This window comes from Martes martes (assembly GCF_963455335.1).
Source record: "Martes martes genome assembly, chromosome: 12".
Taxonomy (NCBI): Eukaryota; Metazoa; Chordata; class Mammalia; order Carnivora; family Mustelidae; genus Martes; species Martes martes.
Window position 1 is genome coordinate 3,939,772 of NC_137900.1, and position 24,539 is coordinate 3,964,310.

The 24,539-nt window shown below is 48.5% G+C and overlaps 1 protein-coding gene across 3 annotated transcripts in view; it reads right to left on the bottom strand.

Annotated features, from left to right (window-relative positions):
• FAM120A (family with sequence similarity 120 member A) overlaps nucleotides 1-24,539 on the bottom strand; it is a 96,793-nt gene that overhangs the window by 61,654 nt on the left and 10,600 nt on the right. For all 3 annotated transcript variants that reach the window (XM_080819159.1, XM_080819158.1, XM_080819157.1), the window contains exons 2-3: nucleotides 18,131-18,377; nucleotides 15,083-15,165 (exon numbers count right to left, since the gene is read on the bottom strand). In XM_080819159.1, coding sequence (XP_080675285.1) covers nucleotides 15,083-15,165; nucleotides 18,131-18,377 — 330 coding nt within the window. The remainder of the gene's footprint in view (nucleotides 1-15,082; nucleotides 15,166-18,130; nucleotides 18,378-24,539) is intronic.

The window sequence follows — 24,539 nt, forward strand, 5'->3', positions numbered from 1 at the left end:
CCCCCGAATGTGGAAGAGGCAGGAAACACCCTTCCAGAGCTTCCAGAAGGACTGTGGCTTTTAGAATGTTACAATGATAAATCTGAGTTGGGTTTTTATTTTTAAGATTTTTATTTATTTATTTGACAGAGAAAGAAGGATCACAAGTAGGCAGAGAGGCAGGCAGACAGAGAGAGGGAAGCAGGCCCTCCGCCGAGCAGAGAGCCCGACGCGGGGCTTGATCCCAGGACCCCAAGATCATGACCCGAGCCGAAGGCAGAGGCCCAACCCACTGAGCCACCCAGGTGCCCCATAATCTGAGTTGTTTTAAGACATGCACACACACACACACAAAGACAGAGAAAAACAAAGAAAAAAATCAGAAAACCTGAGCCTGAGCATATGACATAGAAGACCCACCAGAAAACAGACACTGATACTTTTAAGTCACCATCAAGATTTTCAGATGTGCAGACTACATTCTCTCTTTTCACAGAAGGAACAGATTTTCTTTCTTTTCTTTTTTTTTAAGATTTTATTTATTTATTTGACAGACAGAGATCACAAGTAAGCAGAGAGGCAGGCAGAGAGAGAGGGGAAGCAGGCTCCTTGCTGAGCAGAGAGCCCAAAGCGGAGCTCGATTCCAGGACCCTGAGATCATGACCTGAACCAAAGGCAGAGGCTTATTAACCCACTGAGCCACCCAGGCACCCAGGGAACAGATTTTCTTGAAGCACCATTCCTCGTGTCCGAGTCGCAGTTCTCAGCCCCTGTGTGCCGGTCATTAGTGCTCATGAAAGGACACCCCATCACGAGGCCTCTAGAGAGCCACACACATCTATGCGCGCACATCCCAAGCTCAGGCCCAGAAACCCAACTCCCCCATGAAGACAAAAGCCCACAGGGGCACACGTTCCATGGGGACGAAGCCTGGCAAACACCACGTGCCAGTCAGTCTGCGAGGAACTCAAGTCCCATCTGTGCTCCCCCTTCTGGGTGTCTGGTCCCATGGCCGGGCAGGAGCAGGGCCAGCTGGTGGCAGCCCAGGAGGGAAGAGTCAGAACAAAAACCCTGCACGGTCCTCATGGAACAGGGACGGGGCCAGGGACAGCCGTGCCTGAGGGTCCAGGGCCTCAACTCCCGGCCTCAGCAGTGTGGGCCTGGCTGACCAGGTGTGCCCCTGGCTCCCTGAGAGCCTACGAGGCCCTCAAGGTTTCACGCCATACTGGCAAGGCTGGCTGTTGTACGAGGAGTTCAGACACAGAACAGAGTGATAACAACATGGTGAGAACAGAACCTATAGGATATAAAATGGCCAAGTTTGAAAAGGGCTATCCCCCAGGGCAGGGAGCTAACAGGCGGAGCACCTCTGCTGGGGTGCACAAGCTGCCACTGGGACTCTGCCGATGATGGGTAGTCACTCAGGGTCTGTCCCGCCTTGAGTGAAAACGACCATCTGTCACTTTCGTTCCTGTGGACATCCCTGCTTCACTCCCACCCTGACTGCTATGCTGAACAAGCCTTGAAGGAAACGGACGCTACCAGTGAAGGCTCCTGAGCGCCAACCCCCCAGCCCCGAATGGCACCGAAGTCCCCAGGGCCCTGACTTCCTCACCCCAGCCGCCCCTGGCCCTGCAGCTTCATTCAGAATCAAGCCTGACCTAAACCACCTCAGTGAGAAACCGGGGACAGCGGCAAGGGCCAGGGGACAGCCTAAGCGCACTCATAGCTCGGGGTACATCCCGAGGGCCTCGGTGCACACAAGAGGCTTTAACTCAGGAAGAAAGAGTACACAAAGTAATTTCTACAACTCAGACGGCACTGTTAGAACCTCGAAACATTTGGCAAAAGATTATACACGTTTCAAAACGATTTACCACAGTATTCCTTTCATGAGAAAGATTCCTGGTACATTCACTTATGCCTATATCTGCAAACAACCAATTTATTAAACTTCTGACATTCCCGACAACTTTTAATTTGTACTTCTTTAAAACCTTGCCGCGCTGCACTGGGGAGGAATCGAGTATTCCTGCGATCTGGGAAACAGAGCTGAGAGCGACAATCCGGAGGAGAAAGCCAACAATCCCTGAAGATCCCAGCCACCTCGAACACCGCCCGTGGCTCTCCTCCACACACACCACACGAAGGAGTTTCTCTGCCGACTCTCGGCTGGTACAAAACGATGACTTGCTGTCCCTCAAAAAGCGCAAAATCCTCCCGAAGATGCTGGAGGAGCACGGGGACCCCCCGCCCCCCAGCCACAGAAGCGACTGCAGGGAACTTACAGCAATCCCTCACTGTCCACTCAAAAAAACAAAATCACACTCAAACCCCAACTCAAACTTGCTCCTTGGAGAGAGGCTTCAAGGTATTTTTCCGGAAGTCCTACTTCTCCCTTTTTTTCTTTTCTTTGAGCAGTTGTACTTTTATTTTAGCCCAAAGCTTAACAGTAGGAGAAAAAAACAAAACTTAAATTGCAATATATCTAAGTTAAAGGTTGAAAAATGTACTTTTTGTCTCCAAGGATAGAAAGTAAATTCTGTTTAATTAAAAACCAAATGTTTGCTATCATCTGCCTTTTTGGAGCACTTTGTAGCAATTGCAGTAATTGTTAGTTACACACTTTGCAAGTAAAAAGACAAAATCTGTTAGTGGAGAGGACCTCCCAGTGTGTGCAGCATCCCAGTGTGCAGACAGGACAACTGGTGGCAGACAGACACAGCCTGGTGGGAGCTGGCAGGCACAGCCTCAGACGAGGCTATCAGCACGGAACCCCATCCTGCTCCAAGGTCTCATTTCCTACTGAAGACCATGTGCTGCTATCTCCTGTGGGTCATGGGCAGGTGGTGGCTGCAAAAGGCACTCAGCCAGGTGGCCCCCATGATGGCCCTTCCTGTACCCTCCGGCTTCCCCTCTGGGACCCCTCAGACCCGCAACCCAGCAGCCCCCCCCCCATTTTGCCAGCCGTGATAATCCTGTTCCATGTGCCTCTCTTGACACCCTTTACCTTGTATTTTCTTCTGCACCCTGGCCCAGTGTTGGAGCTGTCACGAACTCGGTGTGGTGTGAGCACAGGACAAACCCACTCCGCAGGGATGTGACCAGGTCCATGAAAGCCCCAGCACAGCCAGCACCAGCCGCCACAAGCAGCAACAGGCTCCCACTCTTTAGGGCCCCATTCCCATCCATACCTAGCAATTCAAGGGCCACAACGCAAGTTCACGTCTGTCTCCCCAAGGAGACAATCTCTTCCCACCCCTAAAGGTGAAATAATGCGGGTCCTGCCACAGAATCTACTTGTGGCTGCCACGTTCCAGTATTCCACTACTTCCGTGATTCTGTCGCCTTCCCTTGGCTCCGTTTCAAAATCAAAAACTTGTCCACAAATTAATTTAAATGGCACAATGCAGTTACCACATGACATTTTAACTGTGAAACCCACGACGCCACAGCAGCAAAGGATTCCACTAAAATCCAAGATTCTCTCCCAGACAGTATGGAGACTACGTCAAAGGCCCTTCTAAAGCTTTCTAAAATGTGCCACAAAAAAGGATAATTTGACAGGGTCTTAATGTTCACATGATGGAATAAAATGTTTCTACTAAAACAGCAACACCCTTCCTGAGGCAATGACGCCCTGGCCGGGGAGCATCCTGTGAGCCACAATCGCAGGGACGCATTGGCCTCGCAGACCTGGGGCGTCCCACGTGGACACAGCGGCACAACCGAGGAAGCCAGGGGAAGCTGGTGCGCACACGGAAGTCGTCTCTTCCATGAGGTCAAAGCACTGGCGCACGTTCCACTTCCAAACAGATCTGTTCCAGCTCTAAGTGGTGTCAATTCCATTTTCAACACTTTTGTTGGCTTTTTAAGACAAAAAAAAATGGGTGTTCTCCAAATCAATAGATCACATTTTTATGTTATATAATTTTTTACCTCCTTTTTAAAGAACAGATATTCTCACTGAGAATTTGTCTTCACTTCAGTACCCTCCTCTTTAAGCCTCAGGCCGGGGTACTGACAACAACCAGAACACATTAACAGCGTTTCATGCCTGCCGCCCCATGAACAGCACCCAGCAAGTGCATCTGCGTTGCCTCTTTTTTTTTTTTTTTTAAGATTTTATTTATTTGAGAGAGAGAGAGATCATGAGCAGAGGAAGGGGCAGAGGGAGAAGCAGGCTCCCCCCGAGCAAGGAGCCTGATGCAGGACTCGATCCCAGGACCTCGGGATCATGACCTGAGCCAAAAGCAGATGCTTCACCAACTGAGCCAGGTGGCCACCCAGGCACCCCCCGCAACTTTTTTATAAAGATCTTACATGTTGCATCTTTAGGAAAAGAGCATCAGGATACTGACACACAATTTAGCTGAACATATTTATATGTTCCTTATAACATATAAGGAACATCCTTAACACGAAAATTCAGCCCCCGCACACACCCAGGGAACCAGCCAGTCAAAAGCCGGGTAAACCGCATTTGGAAGTGCGTGCACACCAAAAGGGACGTTGGCCAGGCAGGGCTCCCAGCCTGGGGAAGGGAGCCCACAGTGAAGTTTCACCTGCTGTTAAATGATCTTTCTCCTGTGCCTTTTCTTCACACAGAATAGATCATCTGGGGCCACTTAAGTCTTTTTGTTCATGTTGACTGGAATCTGAAATCCTCAGATGCTTGGGAAGACATAAATGGGGCCCCTGCAGCAGCGACCGTGTGGGGACGCATACGGGACCCACCGTCCATCACACCCCCACCTGCATGAAGGAGCTGCACGCCTGACTTCAGTGACATTTATAAAGCTGACACTGGAAGGGAAGACAGATGCACAGAGCCAGACCATGTCTGACTTCACAGCACATCAGTTTATGGTAAACAATACAGTTTGTGACTTGAAGTATTTTCTTTACAAAGATACTTAGGAAATAGAAATGTTAGAAATCCAAATGCTTTAAAATGAAGCAAAGTTAAAAATAAGATGTAAAGTGTAACAGATTCACATTGGTTTTGTTTGAAAACCACTGCAGTTGTATTTTAATTCTGCTGACAATTATGTCATCTTAAGTACATCAAAGTTCACTGGTATCTTATTTTGCTTTTAAAAATCTTATAGTACACTCTTAGGGATTAAATAATAATATCAACATTTTCAAAACACTTTATATGAAGTTTTTACATAGGAAATTACAGTGCTACTATTTTGGTTAGTCTGAAATAAATTTTAACTAAGTGAAAAAAGAACAAAAAACCCTTACGATCTCTTCCAGCTTGTATCCAAACTTTGCATAAATGCTACCCACTCATCACGGACATTTCTGTGAGCGCAGGGCTCTTCCACTCTTTATCCTCTCGTCTAATGAACTGCTCAGCGCGAGGCTATGAGCAAGCTGGAACGCGCACCACTCTCACGTCAATGACTGGGACAGCGCAACCGTCACGGCCACTCAGTCCCCCTCAGGCCGGTCGTCAGCGCATCTGGCTTGAGCTCTCTACAGGACTCCCCGCTAACTGAACAAACACACCACAAAACCAGGATTCTGGAGCTTGGTGCTGCTGCTCCCACACAGCCTCCCAGCCGCTCACTGGAACACGGGTGAGCAAGACATAAGTTCCACACAACGGCTCTGCTGAAGCAGAACCTGACCCCTCCATCACCATTAGGAAAGCCACAAGATGTGATGGCAGCAAGTCTGAATTCTGGCAGTGACAGGGAAGGAAACCAGAAAGCCACTTCGCCAACATTCATTCACTCGCGCATGAACACGGGACGTCAGAGGCTCATGTTCTTGTTGGAGACAAACTGCTAACCCAGGAGGGCCCCTTGGAGGGCCGTGCAGAAGAGCATCGCTGCGTTTTACCCTCACGCCACTACCGTGTGGTCCACTCTGGACATCCCGAGGGGACAGAGGGCCCTACTAAGGTGCTCACTTGTAGGACCACCCAGGTGAGCAGCGCGCCCACCGCCCCAAGGCAGACCATACTCCCACCTTCTAAGTGACACCGCTCCTAGGGTGGAGATGTCAGCAGGGATGGCTGTTTCTGAGAATGAGAATACAGGGCGGTAAACCCACTTAGACAAGTAGGAACACCTTAACCAGTGTGCAGGTGGAGCGTCCTGGTGGAGATGCCTTGGCAGATGGTGGGCTATACCCTGCAGTCAGGGAAGGGGTCTCATGGTTGAGCTACACTGGACAGAGATCAACACAGCGATGGCAGCTGAAACCCTAAGAGCAGATGAGATGTGTCGGAAAGCCCGAGGCCGCAGCAAGATGTGAATGGACCACAGGGAACACACACCCAGTGTGGTGGCCCAAATTCACTGCAGGGTTAAGCCGCTGGGCATGTTACTAGAGGCCACCCTCCGGAGATCTACAGAGGAGCAGTGGGGCTGGGGGAATGTGGGAAAGACGGAAGCACATTTACAAACTGAGGGCTATGAGAGCACAGGGGTGACAGGGCAGGGCCCCAGACATGTCTGGTGACAATAGCTTGGCTCAAGAACACAGCACAGACCAGTCTCAGACCAAAGAAGGCAGTGGCAATGGGCCTGGCCAGGGAGAAGAGGCAGTGGGGAGGGGGCTGCGGGGACAGGAGCCCCAGCGCTGGGACGAAGGGTCTGTAAGTGGGAGCAGTGTGAGACCAGGAGAGCCCAGAAGACAGAGATGAATGTTCGTGACACATTCAGGAGGAGGGATTTTACCTGCCGGCACGGGCAGCCTGGTTCGTGATGGGGACCCTAATGTTTAAATCTGCTTTACGGAAGCATTTTATACGCAGTGAAACCTGTCGACCTCAGGCACACAATCCACTGAGTTCTGAGGAAGGCGCACCTTAGCAAAGCCAGCACTGCCATGGGGAACAGAGCCCAAGATGCCCCCAGTCCCCAGCGCCCCCTCCCAGCCAGCCCAGGCAGCAGCTGCACACAGCGCCCTCTCTCGAGTTCTACCCTCCCTGGAATCTACCCAGAGGCGGCCTCAGAGATTTCCTTGTGTCTGAGATCTCGCTGAAGAGAAGTTTGTTCCCTCCCCACTCCCGGGCCTTCCCGTGTGACTCTATTCCACCAATCATTCACTGGCCGGCCAAGGGGTGGTTCTGAGGCCCCACATAAAGCCACAGGGACACTGAGGCCTAAGTGTATGCGAACACACAGTTTCATTTGGGGCGAGTGCCGCCAAGTGGCCATGTGGCTCACAAGGGAGTTGTATGTTCAGTGTTGTGAGAAGCTGCCAGGCTGCTCTCCAGGTAGCCACTCGGGCACACTCCCGTGGAAGCCACCTGGAGAGCGACAGGCTGTGCCATCCTGCCTCCTCCCCTGGCTATGGATGGCATTCCCTAAGTATGTGGAGGGCCTCTGCGCACCTACTGAACAGTCCGGAAAATGCCTGTTCAAACTGTCCCCATCCCTTTTTTGCCGGGTCCTATCTTCTTACTGTGCCTTCCTTTATAAATTCTGGACACGGGTCTGTTAACAGAAATACACTCTGACCCCCTCCCTCAGCCACTTGCTTTTCATTCTTTTCACTAAGAAATCTTTGCCTCAATCAAGGTCGTAAAGATTTCTTATGTTTTTTCTAGACTTGATTTTAATATTCTTTTCATTTTTGCTCATGGATATCCAATTACTGTAAAAACTATCCCTTCCCCATTTTATTGGGGCTTCTAACACGAAAGCCCTCCAACTCTGTTCTTCCTTCTCCACATTCTTGTTGTTATTCTAGGTCCTTTACAGTTCCACATGTATTTTAAAACAGTTTTCAATTACTTAAAAAAAAAAAAAGCTTGCTAGTGTTCTGATAGGGAAGGAATAAAATCTAAGTAAGTCTTTTAATCCATGAATGCAGTGCTTTTTTCCATCTGTTTAGGTCCTCCTTTGACCACAATTGTAACTCACCGCCTGCTCAGGTGGGCAGTTCCCAGGTGGGCAGAAGAGATGGTGTGGCACCATCGAGGGGGGAGGGTTTGCTAGGCAGGGGGTGGACGTGAAGCCTGAGGCAGGTGGTGCTGGCATAACCAGCTTGAGAGGGCACCCCGGAAGGGAGATACTGAGAGGAGGGGAGCAGAGAGCCCCCGGAGGCCCAGGAGCAAGTGTCCACACTGAGAACTAGCACCGGCAGAAGGTGGTGGTGACAGAGGGTGAGGGCTAGTGAAGTTTAAAGTTTACGAGCAGAGACGGAGCTCTTCTGGGAGGACACCCAGGGCAGGCCTCTGGGCCCAGGAGGCCGTGGTCCAGCTGGGCCAACCGCACACCTGACGGGAGGTGAAGGACGTGCAGCCAAGCTGTCCAGTAGCCCCAGTGTGCTGAGCTCACATGGGCTCTGGAAGGTAAAGGAGAAGACTGGCAAGGTCCCCAAGGCTTTCCCAAGTGACAAAAACTGAGTACAGCCACTAGGAGCAGTAAGAGGTGGTATTTCGATGGCTTGACTCTTCAAAGAGTTACCAAAGAGCCAGATCAGGAAAGAAAAGCACAGCCCACAGAATGGGGGAGAGTATTTGCAGATCATGTGTCTGCTAAGAGACAGAATCTGGAATACAGAACAAAAACACACACACACACACACACACAAAAAGCCCTTACAACTCAATAATAAAGACACAAATCACCCAACTTAAAAATGGATGAAGAACTTGAACAGACATCTCTCAAAAAAAGCTAAACGAATGGTCAGCGAGTACAGGAAAAGATGCTCACAACACCATCATTCATCAGAGAAATGCAAATCCAAACCACCTCACACCCACTGGGGCAAGTGAAAATCCAACAGACAACAGCAAGTGCTGGCGAGGACGTGAGGAAATCAGAACCCTCCCAGGGTTCTGCTGGGAGTGTGAACGGTGCAGCCACCGCAGGAAGCCTTCTGGTCACTCCTCAAGGAGAGCAGGAGCAGCAACTCTGGCCCGAGGCACCCATCGGAGAGCAAGGAAAGTACGTCCGCACAGACATGGGCGCAGATGCTCACGGCAACTGAACTGTAGGCACAACCCGAATGTCCACCAGGTGCTCGTTTCGGCAGCACATATACTGAATGTCCACCAGCTGATGAGTCCACCCCCAGGGAAACAGTGTCCTCCTGGCAGGAAGAGGAGTGAGCGCCAACAGCTGCTCCCCCATGGATGAACCGTGCAGAGTTATGCTCAGTGAGAGAAGCCAGACACAAAAGGATATGTACGTCTACTTGTATCAAGTGTCTAGAAGAAGTACTTCCAGAGACAGATGTAGATCAGTGGCTGCCGTGGGCAGGGAGGTGGAAAAGCAGGCAGTGACTGCCAACGAGCACTGGGTTTCTTTTTTTTTTTTTCTTTTAAGATTTATTTATTTATTTATTTGACACAGAGAGAGAGATCACAAGTAGGCAGAGAGAGAAGGGGAAGCAGGCTCCCTGCTGCACAGAGTCCGATGTAGGGCTCGATCCCAGGACCCCAAGATCATGACCTGAGCCGAAGGCAGAGGCTTAACCCACTGAGCCACTGAGGCACCCCCGAGCACTGCGTTTCTTTTGGGGTGATGAAAACATTCCAAAATTAGACAGTTGCACAACTCTGTGAAAGCTAAAAATCACTGAACTGTATACTTTGAAAACACAGATTTTATATGACATATGAATTATAACTCAATAAAACTGTTACAAAAAGAAAAACAAGCTTTCTAAGCAAGTGGCACTCGTGGAGTAACTACAGGGCAAACCCCGGCTTCATCACAGATCTCTCTGGTCCCGTACTCAGCTGGTCTCAGGAAGGGAGAGGTCTCTGGTTGAGCAGCTTATAGCGCTGGCCGTGCAGAGGTCGCCGGCGGGGCACAGGGTGTGCGTATGTGTGCGCGCACACGTAGGTCACATGGTGTGTGTGCACATGCGTGGGTCGCAGGCTTGTGTGTGTGCGCACACGCCCGCACTCATGGGCTCTGACATGAAGATATTAACAAGCACCCACTTTCCAAGTTCAATTTTTCATTTTCCCTGTAAGGATTCCACATAGACTCAAACTGAGCAAAGAAGAGAACTTCTGAGCAGAGCAGGTTCTGATGACCTACAAGCAGGGCGCCCAGCATGGTGACTGTGCACGCAAGTTCCGTATAGACAGCTGCACACATGCTGCTCCCATGCAGATGACCGTGATGTGAGCAGGATACACTTGTAAATCCTGGAAGACCTAGTACCAGCCTGCCAAGAGGGGCCATCCCCCTGGAACAGGGCTGCAAGCAGCTCCCCCCTCCATGCCACACGATGGGTGATGCTTTCAAACTTTAGGCGCCTGATGTGATTTATCTCCAGAGCAAATGAGAGCTTCTCAGAACCCTAGGATAACTTCCTCGTAAGTTAACTTAAGTTACTGTGAAGGTGCAAAACAGGAACTCCTTCTCTGAAAGGCCCACCACGCCCAAACCGCCCTCCTTTGCAATGCCTCTCAAGGTGGAATTCAGAGTAAACAAGCCCAACCTTCTATTTATGCAGAATTTATACCCAACCTACTTTAAAAATGATTTCAGAAAGGACCTGACTGCCAACCTTGTTCTAGTAAGGTTGCACAGTATGTTAGCTGCACCATAAAACCTCACCAGGCCTGAAACGCTACTGCTCCACGCCGGTGTGAAACCCACACGGGGCCAGGCACCGCACCGAGAGGGCCCAGGCTGGCCAGACAACTGGCCTCCTGGTGCTTCAGCAAGGAAGACAGGATGGGGAGAACTGCGGAGCCATACTTCATCCCGAGGGGCCTGCCACGAGCCCCACTGTGTTCCAGCCTCGGGAGCGCTACGGTTGTGTGCGCTGCATGGTGAGACACAGACGGCCCCTCCGTCCACCCCATGATCCAGGGGACCTTTCCCGGCCACTCTTCCAGAACCAGACTCCCACCTCCCTGCGGTCGACTGCTTCACCCTCTCCTTAAAGACCCCTGTACAAAGGATTACTCGGTGACTTTTGGCAGCAGACAGTGACACATAAAAAATATGAAGTTAGAGATAACTTTGAGGAAAATTCTAGGAACATTTTAAAACTGGGTGTTCCTGGTGTGACCTGACACATCATCCTGGTGTCCAGCCATCTCAGTGACAGGTACTGCTGATTAAAGGTAGGTGGGGTTACAAACACAAGGAAATATGAATCAGAAAGGGAGGTGTGCACAGGCTAACCTGGAGGGAGCTCCGAGAAGAGGCAGAAGCCGAGGAGCTCTGGGGGTGCGCCAACAGCCACCCAGGGAGCGGGGGTCGGGGAACACTGGCACTCTGCCTGCTCACAACAGGGGCACGGCTGGAGCACAGAACAGAGACCCACCAATCATGTGGGAGACCAGTGCGTGCAGGAGGTCTGGGGACAAGAGAGGCCGTCAAAGACTTGCAAAGGGGCACACCCAAGCAAGAGGTGGACAAGGGACTCTGTGGCAGGAGACGCTTGGTGGTCACAGCACCTAATGGGGATAAAAACTCCAAATAAATGAAACTAAACACAAAAACCATGAAAATGAATACAAAGACCTATAACTAATGGTCCAACCTAAGAACATTTTTTAAAATTAAAACTCGGGGCGCTTGGGTGGCTCAGTGGGTTAAAGCCTCTGCCTTCAGCTCAGGTCATGATCTCAGGGTCCTGGGATCAAGCCCTGCATTGGGCTCTCTGCTCAGCGGGGAGCCTGCTTCCCTTCCTCTCTCTCTGCCTACTTGTGATCTCTGTCTGTCAAATAAATAAATAAATAAATCTTAAAACAAAACAAAACTAAATGCTTACCCAAAATAAAAATTCTAGCACTTACTAGGACTCAAAATCATACAGCAATAAAAATCCAAAAAAAGGGAACGCACTCAGCATGTGCTTATGGCCAGGAGGTGCTCCCACCGTGGCTGACCACCCCACGTCCCGAAGGCCCTGCCCCTATTACTAGAATTTTCTGTCACATAACATGCTGTCCTGAACACATATGAAGTATTTTTTACTTCCAAATCAAACCTAAGACATTTGATGCCACCTTACCAGCACCTCTTTGCATGGAAACTGAAGAACTAAAAAGCTCAACACCTCCCTGGCTACCTCATCTCCTCTTTTCTGCCACCCCTGTGAGATTCTAGGTTCTAAGTGTGTGCAGCACTACCCTCCCACCCCAGTGGGCACAACCCTGATGAACAATGTGGCACATGGAGTCTGTTCCCCTCCCAGCCCACTGTCTGTAGGTATCACCCCTCGACATGGCGGCCTGCACTGCTCTGCACCCACAGGCCCAGCCCAGATGCACTTTCCTAGCACACGCAGAGCTGTGGATAAGGAGGTCACCACAGAGGTGAAGACGATGGTGCTCCACAGCAAAGGGTACTCTGGGCTCATCAGGTTAGGAGTTCACAGAATACCCACCTCCTGGAAACAGCAATCCACTGGGAATGACTTTGAAAAACGCAACACGGTAGGACAAGAAAAGGCCAGGAACATCTGCACTTGGGGACATGAATCAGATGTCCGTGAATGCTGTGTATACTATAGACTGTCAAAAATCATAAGAAAGTGTCAAAACAACAACTAATCAAATTTTTAAAACATGTGGTTACTTTTATGAGCGGGGTGAAGCAAACAGGATTAAGAACAGTGCAAGGGGGGGTGCCTGGGTGGCTCAGTGGGTTAAAAAACAAAAAGAACAGTGCAAGACAGCAGGGATGTTCATGAGAAAGGACCCCATCACGTCCAACTTCCCCACATCTGCCACGATACTAAAATGTCGCTGCACACAGGACATGTGCACAAAAGGCCAAAACATAAACACTGTGCCACATCTGAACAAAGCCAGATGTGCCTGCTTTTTAGAACATGACTTTGAAACACTTAGAACTTACCAAGTCATTGAAAAATTATTGTAGATTGCTTCTCCATCATACCACAAAAACCCCTAGCTGATATTTACAATACATATGATGATAATACGAAAAACCTGATTGGATCCTGACTTAAAAAACAAAAACAAAAACAACACATACAGCATAAATGACTTGCAGGAACAAGTGAAAAATGTGAATATGAACTTGACCTTACAGAACGTTAGGAACTACTACTGACGTAGTTGGTATGCTAATAGTAGGATCAGTAGAAAGAAATCAGCCTATTGTTAGGGAATCGGGATATAAACTGAAGTTTTCACAGGTGAAGTGTTAGGATATCTGCAAGTTACTTCCAAATAGTGGAGTTAAAAAACAAAGATGGGGTGCCTAGGTGGCTCAATCATTAAGCACCTGCCTTTGGCTCAGGTCATGATCCCAGGGTCCTGGGACTGTACCCCACATTGGGCTCCCCGCTCAGTAGGGAGCCTGCTTCTCCCTCTTTCTCTGTCGGACGCTCCCCGTTTATGCTCTCTGTCAAATAAATAAAAATCTTTAAAAAAAAAAAAAAGTAGATGTAAATATACCTTATGGCAAAATGTTAACTGCAGAATCAAGCAGATACATGGATGGACACTGTATATTTCAACTTTTCACATACTTAATATTTTTCTTAAAACCAAGTCGGGGGCACCTGGGTGGTGCAGTCTTTAAGCATCTGCCTTCGGCTCGGGTCATGATCCCAGGGTCCTAGGACTGAGCCCTGCACTGGGTTTCCTGATCAGCGGGAAACCTGTTTCTCCCTCTCCCACTCCCCATGTTTGTGTTCCCTCTCTCGTTGTGCCTCTGTCAGATAAATAAAATCTTTAAAAATAAATAAATAAACAAACAAAGTTAGGAAATGCACATGCTAATGACATGAGTGACCTGCCAGATTGAGCTGGCTCCCACTAAGCCCACAAACAGTGCTGCTGTCTAACATCTGACACTGACCAAGACTAGCTCGGCTGAAGTGCACATGTGGTCTGGGGTCCCAGGAGCCTCTCTGCTGCTATCCAAAACTGCCTGAACCTTGTAAGAAGCCAGACTTCCCTTCGTTTCCACCTACAGAAGCTCACTGCCAGGCAACCCTGATGAGCACAACACCTCATCCAAGTGCACCTGCCTCCAGGCTGCATGTCCGCAGGGGGACCACAGGACCATAAACTGCAGCACTTCATCTGCGAGGACATAGGAATGACACCAAGGCCAACAGTAGGAAGAAAGCTTCTCTCCTTCAAGGATGAAAAACATGAAGAAAACAAGTAGTTCCCAATGAGAGGAGAAGCTGAAAACCCCAGGCCCAAGAACTGTTAGAACGAGGAAAGCTTCCCACCAGCCAGCATGCTGGGAGGGAGGGGAGGCAAGGAGCTGGAGGAAAGAAGCAGGAAAAAGATGTGCTTGAATGATCCGGCTTCTCCAAAGTTCACTCAAAGTTACACAAAATCCACTCTGAAACTAACCACCACGGAAGAAGGTTTACAGCGGGAGGGTCAACCTGACAGCAGACAGAATTTCACAGAAATGCCTCTGGGAACCATTCGGAGCAGCCCCTTCACTACAGGAACTGAGGCCCAGGCTGCCCAACTGGCTTCCCACCTGCCCCCGACAATAGTGACTGTGGTCACAGCAAAAGGGACTCAAAATCCCAGAAGGCTACTGGCCAGTACACACCAGGCGTCCTCATGGCCCTCCCACTTTAGAAAACCGTGCATGTTTCTGATGCTCCTCACTTTCAACAGGAAGGCAAGAAAGATAAAAAATATCAAGTGTTAATAAACCAGTACAAAGGGAACATTTCTCTAATGAACTTGGTCGGTTCCCCTCCATCACCCAAACACTAAAACCTTAATTATTAATTAGACTTCAATAATTTTAGAAAATTATTGGACATTATGAAATTTATCAAAGTATGCTAAGTCATGATCCAAGCAACAGCTGACTATATTACCTCTTGAAAATACATTTGTAAAATGATATAAAAAACCTTTAGCTAAAAGATTTCCACCTACCTAGGAACACAGCCTCAATTCCTCTAAGGAAACTTTAAAGGGCGTTCATAAGTGTTCATAAGACAGCATAAGTGTCAGGAACAAGATGAGGCAGGTCTGTGGGTTTTTCAAGGCAGTGCTGATCCTGAAGTCAGGGGAAGCATGGTACCCCTAACTCTGTGGCCTATTTCCTTCTACAACAATGGAACATCATTCACATTACTAAAGAAACAGCAAACTCAACAGCTGATGGTCACCAGTGTTGGAGATGAAACGAACTTGTACCTTCAGTGAGGCTAGTGGATGCTCTGGACCAAGTAAGCTCCAGTGGAAGGAAGCCAGGTCTTCGTCAGGCAGAATGTGATTCCCTGCAACACAGACACGGCATGGTGAGAAACACTGCGTCAGTGACATGGGCGTGCTGACAACACTGCACATCATCATCCGCGGGCTCCCGAGGGGCTTCGTTTAAGACTCTGTGTACCTTAGGACCGCCTCCTTTCACACACCACATAGAGCTTCCACACAAAAACTGGAAATACCTCTTCATCTTTTCATATAAAGCCACACAGAGCAGGCAGACCTCTTGCCGCTGCCTCAGTACGACGCACATTTCCTGGACAGTTCCAACAGCATTCCAACTGAACCATCTGCATGAGACAAGTGACATCACTGGGCAGCGTTAAGGTCGGTCTGACAATGCTGGGGTATCGGGACACAAGCTTTCGTTTGCCCACGAGACCCTAGGCTTCAAACTGCACCCTGTCAACTAGGTTCCACAGGAGAGGCAGACCAGACCGCACACTTCCAGGATCTCTCTAAGCAAGGTTACGTGACTTGTGACATGGGTCACACCTCTCCCGTCACTTCCACCGTCACCCACAGACGACGAAGCACAGGCCACACCAGCACCAGGAATGCCACTTGGCTGGACGCCCTGTCACCAGGGCTGCATCAACAGTAAGAACTGCACTCGGCTGAGAAACTGTGTTTTGGGAAACACTCTCCCTTCACTGCAGCGCTTGGAGGCCAACATACTAACATCTCCAGTGTGTCAGTTCTCTCGATGCAAATTAAGTGTCAACTTCCTGAATAATTCTCTGATTTTTATATCATGATTTAGTCCCCTCCACACTGAGAAGGCAGGTTCATTAATTAGCTACTAAGAGAATGCAAAACAAAGTGAGTTCAGGGCGCCTAGGTGGCTCAGTTGGTTAAGCGTCTGCCTTTGGTTTGGGTCATGATCTCAGGGTCCTGGGATCGAGCCCCACATCGGGCTCCCTGCTCAGCAGGCAAGTTCTCCCTCTCCCCTCTGTCCCTCTCCCCTGCTTGTAGATGCACTCTCTCTCAAATAAATAAAATCTTAAAAAAAAACAAACAGTGAGTTCTTAGTAACTAACTGATTAATCTTAATATTCTAAACATGCAACTACTCAACATGTGAACACTGAATTGCCTTGACGCCCAGAGGAGCAAAGTTATGTCCTCACAGTCTTACTGAGCTTTGCACTGCCTTCCTGAGTTCACAGACTGCACAGAACTTTACTGTGAGGTATGATGCATCTTAGATTTTTTTTGAAGCTTCTATCTGAAAAAATATGAAGCCAATTCCAACATCAGTAATAGTCTGTTAAAATTTGGGTCACATACTTAATTGAATATTCTGCCCAACCTCTCTAAAACAAAATAACTCATATAGCTACAGTCCCATTACAAAAAGGAAAAGGAAAAGAAAAATAATCTTTCTCCTTTGAGGACACTGAAACTTTTACACTAAATCTAAAACAAAAATGTCCGTCCAATTAAGACTTCTTAAAGAAGTTCTAAGCCCTAAATTCGTTACTATTGTTTTTCACTCATTTTAAGACTTCACAGGGCAATTTAGCTACAAGAGTACAGAGTTTACACTGTCTCCTAAGAAATAGATTCAATATTCCTTAAATACAATAAACAAATATCCTCCATATCTCAGATTAGCTGGGGAATCCCAATATTCTGAAAGCATACAATTTTCCAGTTCATTTAAGGTCAATTAATATGCCAAAGCCATTTTGTGTAACATTTAAGTAAATAGCAAACTTTTCACAATATCCCCATTTACATAATCACTTCAGAGAAAGTACATTTTTTAATATTTGAAAATATGAAAGTATATTTAGAAAATTGGTTTTAATTCTCCAAATCCCAAGTCATAAGAGTTCCCTGAGAAAATGGACAGAAAACAGCCACATGCTGAATAACACAGAGTTGAGATGTGATTCAAACAAGGATAATTTGCAAAATGAGAACTGTTGACTGACTGGTGGTTACATGGAGTGAAATGCTATCACCAAATACAACACAAAAAAATTGTGACTCCCTCGGTGTAATTTCTGTGTAAAACTTTTTGGAATGCTTATAAAATCTGGTAAGTAGAAACTTCTAAACACAGCCCACAACATGACTGCCATCGTACACACTCCAGAGAAGACAAATGGAGAACACGGTAAGATCTCACTCACTATCTGGAGACCACGGAGCATTTAAATGGCCTGCATGTCCCTAGCAGCCTCCCACCTGTCACTGCGGCCACTAGGCTGTGATCCCAGGAGAGCTCGGCTTGGAGAATGCCCATTCACGCTGTGGGCACAATTCTTACAAAACCAGCCACTACAGCTGGCTGTCTCAGCAGCTTTAAACGTGCACGCTATAAGCACAAGACCAGGAATGGACAGAAAAGAAAGAAAAAACTGCAAAGTGCATATTAAAGTGATACATGAATATCTAACTATTGGAAAGCCATTTTTACATGAAATGAATTAAAATATAAAACTTCCATCAAAACAAGATTTCATCTTTTCTAGGAATCCAGCATGAGGAATTCCTCCAAGGGAGTTTCTAAAGACATTTAAAATGCAGGTACTGGTGGTGAGCTCTGTTTGTTGTTTTTCTTTCCAAGCAGTGAGTGTCCCCAACATGCAAGAACCTATGACAGAGCCAAGTTCACAACACATTTTCTTCTCTAATGAACACGATTTATGACAAAGGATTAATTGTCTAATTTTCATAGTAAGGATGTGACTAACATTTGTGATTTTAAAATATAATTTCCCCCACAGTATTAGTGAATTTATTCACAAAATTAGTTTTCCGCCCCGGGTGGAACAACACATAAATGAGTACTTATGAATAAAAGAAGCACATTATCAGCCACACCAAAAAATAATACTGGGTAAGGAACACCACCGAGGAGGGGCACACTCCACAACACTCCAGCACTGACATTTAAAAATACCAGTGTGTTCCCAGCGTGGAACCCTATCAAACGAAGCAATTTTCACACTGCCCACCTACCTAACAGAGCAGCAAAGATAGGGAAGCGGTTTGGGTTCAGGTCCAGCTGCTTGGCGACCTCATGCATCAGATACTGGCTCGTGGTGAGACTTTTCCCGTTCCGGCTCAATTTGAGGGCGTGGGCACTGAAGTAGTAAGGGATGTTGCACAGCGCGTAGTCGGAGTCGTAGGCGACCAAGCCATGGAAGCCGTTCTCTCTGCAGAAACCGATCACCTCCTGATGATGGTCCTCAATGCTCTGCGCCACCTGTGCAAGCGAGAGGAGCATGTGGTCAGAGCCACGGCGCCCAAGCCGACGCCTCTGGGAGGACCCTGCAAATCCCAGATAAAGAAGCACCCAAAAGCGCCAAAGAATCAAAGAACCATAAAATGGGTGTGGCACACCGCTCACGTGAGCAAGCTCTGTGGGAGCCATCTCCAGGGCAGTGACGATAATCCCATCCAGACTACAAATTAACTGCCCGTTTCTTGTCAAATTCAAAGACTGCCCTGCCTAAAAATACACAATGTCAGCTGATCCCCGAAATAGTGTTCTGAGGGAAAAGAAGGAGGGGAAACGGGGACAGAAGAGGAAAAGAAACAAGTGTCAAAGCAGGAGACAGAAGCCAGCCACGCTGGTAAAAGCAGATAATTTCTTGCAAGTAGAAATATGTCAAATAGGTAAAGTAATCAAAAGGATTTTTTTTTTTTTACACAAAGGCCAAGCATTACCCTTCACCCACAGATCTCCTAAGCACTTAGCATATGGGGACAGTAGTAAGGGTGAACGTTTACCCCGAACACCACTGCCACATGGTTATCCTGCGCAAAGGACCAGCCATGGTGGTGCAGCCCCAGGCTCAGGACCACAGCAGGGACCAGGCCCAAACTCAGTGCCTGCTTAGTGATGAAGACGACAAGCCGCAGCTTTCTTCCTTGTCCCGGCTCTCCCAGCATGAGTGGACCGCTGCAGGTATCCCGGAGACCCAGGGATCTCGGGGACTGTAGCGACCTAAGGGCAGGCAGTGGGCAATACCCACGGAGAGGTAAAAGGCTCTGGGAATCTACTTCCAAAAACACACCAAGAGGCATGTGAAAAACACTTTCCTAAAATATATATAGTCAGAGACAATCAATTCTTCTCCTGCTGTTTCCCAAACTCATTCAACCAACTGAAATCTGGCAGATTTTCTGTTTCTACAATAGGTAAGGTATTTGAGAAAACAGAATTTTAAAACTAAGTCAGGTGACTCGGCAAACGGTGGAAAGTTAACTCCCCAAAGAGCCCTGAAGTTGAAAACCACGTGCCCTTAAACGTTAAGCGTCTAGAACTATACTGCCCAATGTGCGGCTCTGTTGAATTGAAATAAAAACTAAATTACATCCCAAAAGTAAGTACGAGCGTTCAGGGGTCACCGGTGGGGCACTGTGGAGTTGCTCCCATTTCTTGCAGAATTTCACAGGCCAAGTGGACACCATATTTTGTTGGAAAGTTAGTTATAATGAAAGCTCACATAGAAACAAGGCAAACCCTTTGAAGATGCATATTTAAAGGGAAAGTAACTTCCTGTATTCTCTTTATATTTTTATAAAAACATTCTACTTCATAAGAAAAATATAAACATTTAGTCAATTTATTTCTATTTCTTAGAATAGAAGAATGCACTTTCATCCCTTAGTCTAAAAACACTGTACCCTTCACTAAAATAGAAAAGTATAGTTTAAGAAAATTCTGAAATGAGGCCAGCTCCATTTCTCCCAGCCCAAGTCCCCAGCCTCCCACCACTTCAGAACACTGAACTTCATAACGACAGCAACATCTTAAAGCATTTCTAAATCACCAACAACCCCTGGCTGTCATCCAGACATCCTTAATCATAAATCTGCAAAATCTCCCCAAAAGCCCTGAAATGAGAGGGGACCGTGAGTAACCACCCCTCACTCCCCACACCTCCCAGGAGTTCCAGAAAAGGCAGCGTGGCCACTTGCTCCAGAGCCAGGCGTCCTGTGGAGATGGGGCAGAATTAAGTGTAGGAGCTGCACACTGTACACTCAATCTGTGTATTTTGTGAGAGTTTATTAAACCACTCTCCGAGGACACTGAGGCCAATGCTGTCATCCTCCCTGCGCGCCCCCGTGCCAGTCACTGGGCTGCACGCCTCCCAGCCCCTCAGGAAGGGGAGCTGGGCCAGCCCTGGGGAAGCACAGGGCACAGGCCCAAGGTGAGCACGGAGGAGAGGTGCCGTGGTAGATTCAGAGGAAGCAGAGACAGGGTCTCATCTGGCAGTTCTCAAGGAAGGCTTTGGCGTCCTTCAACAATCAGCACTGTACTTCCAGAACTGTAAAACGTTCGTGCTCTTTGACCGGGTGATCTCACTCCAGGAAATGAAGCCTAAGAAACCAGGGCACTGGTAACAAATGCTGGGGCATCAGAAGGGTCAGAGCACGCTCCCGTGGGAGAACATAAGCTAACATCCAGGAGCTGGGTAAACACAGCAGCCCACAGTGATGTGCAGAAACATGGGGAAAGCTTTCGACATAACACTAAGCAAACTGCTCGGAATCAATCCCCTGTACACAGAGCCTCGCAAAGCTGCATCTGTGGGGAAACACTGAAAGGGACAAAGCAAACGCCAAGAGTTGTGTCAGGATGGTGCAATTATGCTTAATGAAAACTTCCTTAAGAGAAAAAAAATGAATAAAAAAGCTGAAGCAGCACTAGGATAATCCACACCCACACTGGCCCCTCGGTGTCACCACACTGGGGACAGATGCTCTTCCTTCCCCAAGGATGACAAGGCACGCACTTACTCACCTGCCAACCAAGGGTCTAGCCTGGCATCTGGCACATGGTAAACTCCAAAAGAGAGAAGAACACTGGGGGCCCCATTACAGGTCTCCAGGAGTCTTTAAGCTACCCGCACAGACAGGTGAGGTCTACTCTATCCAGCAGAAGTCGGCAGGCAGAGGGCCTCACAGAGGGCAGACGTGGGGCTCTCCACCATCGCCTCCTTCCGCCATCCCAAATCACAGTTCCCTGTTCTTTCAGAACATCTGGTTTCAGTTGGCATTAAAAAGCAAAGTGAATGAGCTTTTATTAATCCACTAAAACACTAATTTGCAAATGATAAACAATACCTTAATCCTCCCTCAAAGCACACCCAGCATTAAATAAATAGCTGCCCCCTAGAATTAACGCCTGAAAACAAAAGATGGAGGAACCAAGCCCCGTGAGCACGGACTTCAAGCCTAGAGGCAAGGTGGGCTGACCTGCGCCCCTGTCTTGCTCATCTTTCCCACCTCGGTGCAGGCAAAGGGGACAGAAACAGAACACCTAAGCCCCCATTCTGGCTTGACGCCCACCTGCCCAGCCAGGACTGTACAATTCATGGGTCTTTAAGTTTCCTTCAACTTCCAAATTTCCAGTATTCTCTCCCACCTGTACCAAAGGAAAGGCAACATGGCCTTAAAACCATAAGGTAACAGAGACACGACCCTCCCCTGGCAGGCAGGTAATGGAAGTGGGGTGGGGTAATACCACAAAACCCTGAGGCCAGAGTTCGGAGCTGGGGGTCTAGGTGGTGGACACACATGACTCTACACACTGTCCAAACTCACACAACTGCATGTCTCACACGGAGAATGAACTTTAATGTATGCAAATTAAAAACAAATCAGCCAGGACACCACGGGGGCCAGGAATGAATGCAGACTGGCTAAGGTACAGAACTGTACTAGAAAAGTCTGAAAAGACCTCTGAGTAGGGTGGGGTCTGCTGCCCTAGGTAACTCTGGAACACAATGTTTTGAGTGGCAGCTCGGACTCCTGAGGACAGGCACCACACAGATGCTGACCTCTCCTGGTAATGTGTATCCTGAGGGTGCAGGGGTGCAGGTGACAGCACCGAGACCACTTCATGAATGGTGGACAAGCCAGGTGTCTCACTGTCAGAGAACAAGGTTACACATGGGCAAAGGCATGAGGCTGGCACGACCTTTTGGTGTCAGCTTAACCATGGAGACATCCTTATGAACTGATGTGTAGGTGACAACACAGGCACAGAAATCATCAGAGGTGACATGTGCACACACACAGACAGCTGAAAAGCAGCGACACCCCAGGAGCAAGAACACCTGCACCCCAATGTGGTCTCTAAATTCCGTTCTCCACGAAGTGGAACCAGGGCCCTTGAGAAAAATGGGTGATGCCAAGGCAGGGAAATCCAAGACAGCCCTTGAGCATGTCTCTGTAGTGCCAGAAAGGAAGGTGCCCACAAAATGAAGGAGGGGTGTGTGAGGACACAGGAACCCCTCCAGAGACTCCCAATGGACAAAGCTGGAAAAATTTATGCAACAAAATAAAGAACATCATATCAGGGCATCACCCAAAGTATAAAACAAATACCTGAGCCCATATTAGTCTAAACAAATGATTACATAAACACAGTCTGCCCTACACAAGAATTCCAACAATAATGTGAAATCCCTCCCAGGAGCTGAACCTCACCACCACAGTCCCCCACAACGGGCGCGAGCCTAAAGGACCACTTCCGAAGCAGGAAACCAGCAACAGGATGAAGTTGTGCCACGGAGCAGATAGCAGCAGACTCCAACACCGTGCGGTATGGCAAAGGGCACTGCACCCAAAACACAAGAAACCATCAGGCAGCCCAAACTGGAGGCCAGTCTACAAAATACCTGCTCAGTAATCCAAAGTGCCAAGGTCACCGAAGCAGCAGAGGCTGAGGAGCTGTCCTGGACCAGAGGGGCCTGAGGAGATGAGACACCTGAAGCCGCAGGGCCCGGAGATCGGGCCCGGAGCCGAAAAGAACGCCAGTGGAAGGAGGGATGAGAACTGAAGAACACAGTGAGGCTCACGACACTGCACCAGTGCGAGCTTCTTAGTTTTGATAACTGTGCTCGCTCACAAGCTGTCACCATGCACGGAAGCGGAGTGAAGGATATTCGGGAACCCTCTGTACCATCTTGGCAACTTTTCTATAAACCTAAAAATTATTCCACAGTAAGAAGTTTATTTTAAAAAGAAAAAAGTCAACAGTCTACAAGACACCAGCTGGAAGACTATTTTAAGCTACTTCACCAGGTGAACACAGCATTAATGGGCATGAACAGCACAGTCTAAGATCCTATTATATGAAAACACATCTCTCCGCAGATCGTGGGGCTTCGGTAAATAGGAGAGCCCACCGCAGGTGAGACGGGTCCCTACAGACCTGTGAATAAATGAACCAGTTCCGCTTGCCAGAGGGCCCAGGGACAAAGCCTCAAGACGAGCACTACAGAGCCCGCTCAAAGAGCAGGTGCTGGGACTGGGTCGGCACAAGATTTGCTAGGGGACAGGAGAAGGGTCTAGGCTGCCTCAAAACAGGACTTGAAAAGCAATGATTTAATTAAAGATAAAAATTAAATGTCAGAGTTAAGCTCCAGGGAAAGAGGGTCTGACAGGTGCTGGCTGTCCTTCTCTTTTGAGCATCTTCTCTCCAGGACAGTAAGCCCTCTGCTCCAGGGCTCGTCTCCCACCTCACCTGCCCGAGGAGCACCCTGCTTCTCCAATTCCCTGGCCTCCAGCTCCAGGTGCAAACTAGGCACAATACAACAAAATTGGTACCCCTGGTTCTTAATTCTAATTTTAGAAGTGAGGAAAAACTATGACATATGATACTGGGATGATTATTTCAAGCTAAAAACGTGAAGCCCTGAGATCTACCTTCCTACCAGCAGTAGTAGAGGGGTAAAGCCTCCCTCCCCAGAGAGCCAAACCTAGAATTCTGCACGGCCTCAGTAAGGAGAACCGCAGGCTGGATACCATAAACCACGGCCACCATAGAGGCGCTGGGCCTTCGCAGTCTCCCTGCGGCTACCACTGCTCAGCAGATGCAGGGGTGTGCCCGAGTGCCCCCCGACACACAGCCTGAGAGCCACCTCTGGCTCCTGGCTGCAGGACTCATGACCACACCACACAGCAGAAACACCTCGCCTGCCTCCATACCCACCTGGCCCCAGAAACACAGGCCACCGGCATGGAAAGGCCTCGGCAGCGGGGACACCGCAGGAGCCTCGGTGACTGTCTGCTACTGCGTGCCGCTCCAGACCCCTGCTGAATCTTCTCAGCTCACACATGCGTGAGTGTCACTGAAAATTTCAGGCAGTATTTTCACGAGGAACAGTGACTAAAAATTCCCCAAGCTTACTGTGCAAATATGGCCACTTATTAATGCTGACTACTATTATGGGGACAGTCCTGTCGGATGACAAGGCCATACTGTTACCCCAATCTCTAGGGGCAAGGCACTAGCACAGGAAGGTTTCTGTCTCTGGTGCCAGGTGGGTGAACCCCACTGCCCACTTCAACACTTTCTGCACTTCCACTTCTTCACCTGCAAAAATAACGCCATCCCTACCTCACAGGA